The following is an 8038-nucleotide window of genomic DNA, read 5'->3' on the forward strand; positions in this document are numbered from 1 at the left end:
CAGTCCCAGAGTACAAGCCTCCAGGCTTGCCCCCAGGCCTTCCTTTCCCTGGAGCCCTGGGAAGGAGAGAGGCGCTATTCTCTCTTTGAGCCTGGTGGCTGGGCGTGCTTGGCCGTACTTCCTCAGTCCCCTGGCTAAAGAGGTGAGTTAGGGGTAGGACGGCGTCCTAAAGCTGGATACGCCCTCGGGGTCATTATGAGGATATGGTCCGTGGGGGGGTAAGGGGAGGGGAGGAGAAGGGTGGGGGGCAAGGGGAGGGGAGGGGTGGGGGTAGGAGGAGCTACGGGAGAGGGGAGGATACTACAGGTTGATCCATCCTCACAGCGGCAGCGAAACCGCTAAGGCCCTACGCCATCATGGCCTTGAAACCCGAAGACCCCTGTGGTGGGTTCCAGCATGCCAGGGTGGTGGCCTTCGTCAATGAGAAGATGGCCGAGCACGTGAAAGGCCCTGAGTTCTATATCGAGAATATGTTCCTGTCCTGGGAGGAGGTGGAAGACAAGCTCAAGGACATCCTGGAGGACGAAGAGATGTCCAGCCAGGCCAAGGAGGCCTGTGCCTGGGGCTGCCTGGCCCTGGGAATACGCTTCGCCCGCAGGCGGGAGCAGTTACAAGGGCGCAGGTTGCAGTGGCTGCAGGACTTCTCCAAACTGCACAGGTCGGCCGCGGAGGCCTTGGCCTCAGACCTGAAGGAGCTCACGGCGCAGCGGGAGATGGAGCGGGAGGATTCGGCCTTCCGGCTGCGGAGGGCTCAGGCCAACCTCGCCGAGGTGCAGAAAGAGCAGGGCGTGCTGAGATGGAAGCTCTTTCAGGCCGTAAGATTACCTGACTGATCCTCGCCCAGTTCCCCCGCCCCACTCCCCTCCCCTCCCTTCCCCGAGAACACGTCTCAGCCCTGCACATTTCTCTCCAGGAGCTGAAGTATCACGAACAGGTAAAAGCCCAATGGGCTGGGACAGACAGAGCACATGAGGAGGAAGAGGCAGCGATGGCGGTTGCTGCTGGTGCTGCTGAAGGAGGAAGAGAGCAGAGGGGTGTCGAGGCAGGGGCTACCTTCACAGAGGCTGCACAGGAGCTGAATGGAGGCTTCCTGCAGCTTCTCGGAGATACGGAGGAAAATTACACCTCTGGAGGGGAGAGGGAGGGAAATCTCAGGTCAGTGGAAACAGCCATGTTTTCTTCCTCTGGGATCCAGGAGCCCCAGGCCAACACCTCAGGGGACCTCCTTCCTGTCCAGCTCCCTCCTTCATTCACATACACATACTCATCCCCTTTGACCCCCTTCTCAGCTGAACCGAGTCTATTCCCACCAGCAGCAACGGTCACAGCACCACCTCCCCCTCAGATGCCTCCCTACTGGGGGGCCTGTGATACTAGCTTGTGGTCTGGTGTGGGGTACCAGGGAATAGACCCTCAAGAACCCCAAAGAGACAGGAGAGACTCCGAACCCCATCACCAGAGAACTCCAGTATTTCGCAGGCCCGGAGACTGGGATTGCCCTTGGTGTAAAGCCATGAATTTTTCACGGAGGGAAATTTGCTTCCGCTGTGGGAGGGGAATCTGGCTGCAAGGCCCTCAGTGAATTCAGAAATGTGAAATAGAAGGGAAATATATCGCAATGGGAAAGCAGTTTTCCGGGGGTGGGGGGCTGGGTGGGGTGGGGGGAAGGGGGTGGGAGAGAGGTGGGGTGGGAGGTGGGGAGTGTGGAGATGGTTGGGGGGAGACATGTTTTGATGATGCCCTTTGTATTCCAGAGCATTAGCATTCAACACCCCAGAACTGCTGCTGCTTCTATTTGTGTGTGTGTGTGTGTCTCTATCTCTCTCTCTCCCCACCCTAGTGTCTGGTGGACCTAGGCACCCCACCCTCTCCCCTACCTAGGCCTTAGATGATTGGAACAGGAGTGGATATTTGACCCATCCTGAGCCCAACAGACTTTATCACTAGAGAATCTGAACAGAGGCAGATTCTAGTCAGGATGGTGTTGGGCAATGAATGGGTCACTTGGAGTTGGGACCAGGGTCAGAGCCATGGACACCAATGCCACAGCTGAGGCCTGGCCCTGGCTGTGGAGGAACAGAACTGTATGCTTCACAGAGCCAAGTGTCTTTTAGAGCATTCCATTATGAGGTTCCAGGGAGCAGACAGGCACAGAGGAGTTCATCCTGTGACTCCAGAGCGATGGAGAGAGTGGTGGTGCCCAGCCACTTTTTACTTCCTGCAATTGTGCTACCTGAAGATCCACTTTACACAGATTCTTTTTTCTTTAAGCTAACTTGAGTAGGTTCCTGTTCTGGGCAACCCGATTATTTCCAAGTCAGAAACTGGTACCAGAAGAGCAATTACAAACAAAAGACCATAAAGAAAATGCTGTAACTGACTAGGGAGTTGCATCAGGGTGTGGAGAGTAGAGGGGATTCTGGCATCCCAAGAGTTTCCAGGAATGAACTGGATAGGAAGCTCCTTTGTGTTCTGAGGGAGTTATATCACGAGAAACAATCAAAACAGGCCTGGGGTTAACCTCAGGTTCATGCTGACTCAAATCAACACGGCAGAGATTTGCCACCCCTAAGAGAATCCCTCAGGTCTGCGTACAGAGGATGCCGGCACTAGCCGCAGGCGAGGACTGCTGTGACTGTGCAGCCCCATGACAGAATCCACCGCAGTTTCCAGTGGGCAGAACCTGGGACAGCCTGATCTGAACAGGGAACTCGTGCCCCTGCCAAGGAGGTAAGTCAGCAACTGATAGAGCCCCAGAGGGTTTCCTGGTCTAGACCACGGGCCAAAGGGTGGTACCACCTTGAGAGATTCTCTCCCCCTACCTATCACCATGATAAATGTGGGAGGGAAGTCTGGCTACAAAGCTCTCAGTGAATTCAGCAATGTGAGCTACAACAGAAATATATCCCATGGGGAAATCAACTTCCAGAAGGAGCGATGAGGTAGGAGAGGATGGGAGTGGGTAGGGAAAGGGTTGGGTGAGAGGTTGGCCTGCTTCTTTCCCTCAAGTAACTATGAGCTGTGTTGACAGGGACTAAATGTATGGTTTAGCCCACAGGTGGAAGGATGGGGAAGGGTTACAGCTGGACCAGACTGAGTCACAACTGGAAGAGCCCTGGACATTGCCCCACGGACCTAGAGACTGAGACGCTGTCTGGACCCTTGGACATCTGTGCAGCAACTAGATGTGACTTTGGGTCGTCTCCTGGTGGGGAGGGTGTAGACAATCATCATCAGGATTGGGGGCCAGATCCCTAGCCTGTACTTTTCAGAAATGTCTGGGCTTGTTTATGTCTCTCTAGGACAGAGTTTCCTAACCTCAGCACTCTTGACATTTGAAATTGGATAATTCTTTGTTGCAGGAGGCTGTCCTGTGCATTGCAGGATGTTTAGCAGAATCCCTAGCCTCTACGCACTAGATGTCAGGAGCACTCAACTCCTACACCCTCAGTTGTGACAACCAAAAATGTTTCCAGATACTGCTACATGTCCACTAGAGGTCAAAAATAGTCCCTGGTAGGAATCAGGAAGGCAATGAGGTACTTAGGAACAGTTAGAACAGGGGAATAATCAAAAGAGAAAAAGGTCAGGGAGGCTGAAGGGAATCTCTAAGATAGGAGCTGAAAAGTGGCCATCGTTTACTTTGGATCTTCAAGTAGATACAGGGGAGTGGCAGGGGCATAGCCAAACTGCAGGACTCAGGAGTGAATGGGAAGTGAGGAAATGAGTCAGTGAGGGAGGCTCTTCTTTAAGGACTCTTGGCTGTGAAAAGAAGGAGTGAAGTGGGGTACATGGTTGAGAGAGGGTTCTTTTGAATGTGGGAGAAATTTGAGCCATGGGGAAGATAGTTGAAGAAAGCTTGAAAATGGAAGAACTATGTGAAAGAATGTGGTAGATCCTGCATAATACTGAATTGGAGGCATAGCTACTGTATTGTTAAATGAAAAAAAAAATCATATGACAGGGTCATTTTTTGTTTTTGTAAAACAAAACCCCAAAAGTTCTGTAAATATGTTTGTATGTTACATATATTTATAGATTTATGTTTGCCTTATGTTACTTAGTTATGTTTCAGTAAACATAGAAAAAGGTCTGAAAAGAGACTTAGCAAACAAGGTTATTATGTAGAGAGGGTAGGCTCAGGGGCAGAGAATGGGAGGCAGTGGGGTATGGGGGCATAGAGTGGGATGCGGTACAGGGCAGCTGGGTGGATGCATTTTATTGTATGCTTCTGTGTTGTGAATGCATAGCTACTGTATTGTTAAATGAAAAAAAAATCATATGACGGGGTCATTTTTTGTTTTTGTAAAACAAAACCCCAAAAGTTCTGTAAATATGTTTGTATGTTACATAGATTTATGTTTGCCTTATGTTACTTATTTATGTTTCAGTAAACATAGAAAAAGGTCTGAAAAGAGACTTAGTAAACAAGGTTATTATGTAGAGAGGGTAGGCTCAGGGGCAGGGAATGGGAGGCAGTGGGGTATGGGGGTATAGAGTGGGATGCGGTACAGGGCAGCTGGGTGGATGCATTTTATTGTATGCTTCTGTGTTGTGAAAGTAAAATAATTAAATGTTCACAAAAATAAAGAAAATAAAAAGAAGTGAATTTACTGCTTTGGGTGGGTTGGAAGGATGACCTTTTCCTCTGGGACAGGAGAGAAACACTGATCTATGTGGCAAAGGCAGAGGGTAGGGAACAAGGGGGCTCCTTGTGTGTGATGTGGACAAAGCACCTGAGAGTGAGTGAAGATGGAAGGTCAGGGCAAGGATGGGGGCTTCTTTAGGCACCCTGGGGAGTAACTGGAGGGGGGTGAAGGTAAGGAGTGGAGGGAGATAACAAAGATCATCAAGCAGCATGGAGTAGGATAGGATCCAACTGAAAGAAAAGGGGGAGAACAGGGGGTATCTAGGAGGAAAAGGAAGGAGGGTAGATCCAGGAGTGACACCAGACACAAATCTCTGAGGTGTTGCAACCTGCCATCTATTCATTACAGCAGAAATAGCGCATGCAAAGGGGAAAAGGCAGGAAGGACAGGCAGAGATCTCTGTCTGACTCCTTCCCCTTCTAGGCTCGTAGAGTATCTTTTCATTTGTTGCTCTGCTATGGAGAAGCTGAGCACTGGCTATACTTTGTTTTCAGGTCCGACTAGCTGGGAGTGCAATTTCTAGCAACCCAGTCTTTACCTGCAAATACCTAAGAGTTTAAAGTGATGTTCAACTTACTTCAGGTCTTTGATTTTACAGTATGGATTACGCAGTGCCTGGCAGAGCAAGTGTAGCCGAGACACTGGCAAATCGCGCAGCTGAAAGGATCTAAAGGAGTTGAGAAAACAAAAATAATTTAAAACAAGTAAAAGGTTATTTTGGCTTTTGTCACCATGCGAGTACTAATTTACCCCTTCCCCAAACCTTAAGAGGTATTACTCCATTTTGCAGAAAAGGAAATTAAAGCACAAAAAGTTAAGTAATTTGCTTAAGGTCACATAGATAAGTATAAAACAGAGCTCATTGCTCAGGTCTGACTCCAAAGCCATATTACTATGTGCCAAGCACATAGTAAGCACTCTACATACACAAATTATCTTATCTGGCCCTTATCCCAATGACAGGTATTGTAATCACCATTTTGCAGATGCTCTAAGAGGTCAAGTGACATTCCCAAGCTACCTTTACAATACAACTGGTTCTTGGTTATCAGTACTGATAGAAGAATTAATGATAATAATCGAAAACTAAGAAAGTTCAATAGTAAACCCTCACTTAGCCAAGATGTTTAGGAAAGGAGTATTTTGGGCTCAATTCTTGATAAGAGTTTAAGCCCTCTGATAAAGGGAATAGGGGTTAGGGGTGAGGACTCTATCTAAGGCTGATTTTCTGGAAACCCAGAATGAGCCAGAAGCCCCTTTTTGTTTCCATCAGTGTTTCAACTCTCTCAAATGTATCAGTCCATTATTTTATTTTATAATATACAGCTGGATTGAAGCTGTCATTAATTGGTCAAGACCTTGTAACCAAGGTCTTTCATAATTCTGAATCCATTTAAGCTCTCCTAACCCTTCCCCCTCTAGTTCCAGACACAAACTCTTGCTGCATCTCCCTCCCCCTCCCTACTTCCATAAGACACACATATCACATGCTTACTTCTGCCTCTATGCTATTGCCCAATAAGGAAATACAACTATAAGAGGTAATACTTGGGTTAGGCCTGGTGCGGTGGCTCAAGCCTGTAACCTCAGCAGTCTGGGAGGCGCAGGTGAGAGGATTGCTTGAACCCAGGAGTTTGAGGTTATAGTGAGCTATGATCATACCACTGCACTCCATCCAGCCTGGGTGACAGAGCAAGACCCTGTCCCTAAAAATAAATAAATAAATTTTTTTTTTTAAAAAAAGACTTGGTTTAACTCCCTTCTCAAGTAGAACCTTTTGCTCAATCTCCTATCCTCAAGGTCTCCTACTCATCAGCTGGCCCCAGAACTATGGGAGAGGCAAAACTAAATATTGAGAATAGACTTAAGGCATTTTCCAGATACCACAGGTATAAGTTTTCTTTGCTGCTTTAGTCAATAAGTCAATAAAATTGTATTTTATAGTATAGAGTCCATATTATAAAAGTGGTTTACTTAAGCCTCTTTGAACTTTAGCTTTTGACCCTCTGTGAAGTTGCAAGTTCTGGTGGAAAGAGCCCAGGCTTTACAGCAAGATACACAGAGTGTAGCTCTGCCCCTTACTAATGTGAAGCTCTTTGAGGCCTTAGTGATGAAGTATATGTAGAGGAGAGTGACAAATCAATCCAATGTTAGGTTTACAATCTTTTCCAGAATGGTCATCTACACTAAAACAGCAGAGTCCTCAATGATAATCTTGATGACCTTACATGCCCAAAACACTTTATAAAACACATCCACTGGGTGACAATGAAGACACACAGTGGCTAGTACAGTGCCTGGTACATAATAGATATTCAATAAATCCTCATTGTACTGATTGACATAAAATATACACAGTTAAGATGCTGGTTTCTCACTTTTATTTCTTTTATTGACAATGCTAAAAATGATCACGTGCCTGAATACACAAAATAAATAAGTAGGCCCATTGCCAGAAGTCGAAGGAAAAACATGGATATACTCACTCATTAAGTGTCAAGGCTGGTGGCACAAATGCTGAGGCTGGCTCTTCCTCTTCAAATCCAGGCAGGTGCTGACACTTCAAAGACACTGATAGGTGACTGTGACTGCTTTTTACACAGAAGGACATAGCCAGAATGTCCATTTTTGTATAGGTAGGTTGAAGCAGTATAACTGACTGTAAATCATCAATTATCTTTTTTGAATATTCTTCTTCCTGAATCTCATACAAACAGTGAAACAAATCCACTGGCTCAATCTGTAACCTAGAGGACTTATCTTTTATTTCTCTCTCAGTCCATTTTAGTAACTCTTCTCGAAGACCTGGAGAGATTTTTCTTCCAAAAGTAGTTTCCACAGCCTTTCCTTTTCCTTTATGTAAGAGACCAAATAAGAACTGTATCGTTAGTGATGAAAAACCTTTTCCATATTGTTGGAATATTTCTTGCCATGTTTTCCCCACTTGATCAAAAAACATCCAGCTATTGTCATTCTTCAGGGCATAGAACACAGCAGTCAAGAACTCTTGGAAACTGAAGTGAAGGAAAGTATAGACATTGACATCTCCTTCAGCTTTTTTCAAAAAGTGATTGAGAAAAGCACAGTTGCTGTCATATACTCCTATCCCATGTCTTCTGAGGTCACTGACTGCAAACAGAACCTGATGGTTCTGCAGTCCTTCTGCAGCCAAAGAGCAAAGGCCCCAAAGGCAACTTTGTCCTTTCCACACTGAAATGCCTGTAAGGGTTTTGAGGCACTTGGAAAAGTAGAACAGATATACATCAGTCATGGTCTGAAGTGACCTCAAAAAAGTCCTGTCACCATCTTGTGACTGCAGAACACTGCATATCATCCAGGAGACAATGGGAAGAGAAGACATAATGTCAAGGCCTTCATTTTCTCGCAGA

General features: G+C 46.7%; 1 protein-coding gene across 1 annotated transcript; it reads left to right on the forward strand.

The window, feature by feature from the left end:
• Positions 1 to 356: 356 nt before the first annotated feature.
• On the forward strand, positions 357 to 1582 carry TEX13A (testis expressed 13A). Its single transcript, XM_069464223.1, has 2 exons — positions 357 to 815; positions 914 to 1582. Exons 1-2 carry the CDS (start codon positions 357 to 359, stop codon positions 1580 to 1582), a joined length of 1128 nt encoding a protein of 375 aa, XP_069320324.1.
• The last annotated feature ends 6456 nt before the right edge of the window (positions 1583 to 8038 follow it).

This window comes from Eulemur rufifrons, chromosome 30 (genome assembly GCF_041146395.1).
Source record: "Eulemur rufifrons isolate Redbay chromosome 30, OSU_ERuf_1, whole genome shotgun sequence".
Classification (NCBI taxonomy): Eukaryota; Metazoa; Chordata; class Mammalia; order Primates; family Lemuridae; genus Eulemur; species Eulemur rufifrons.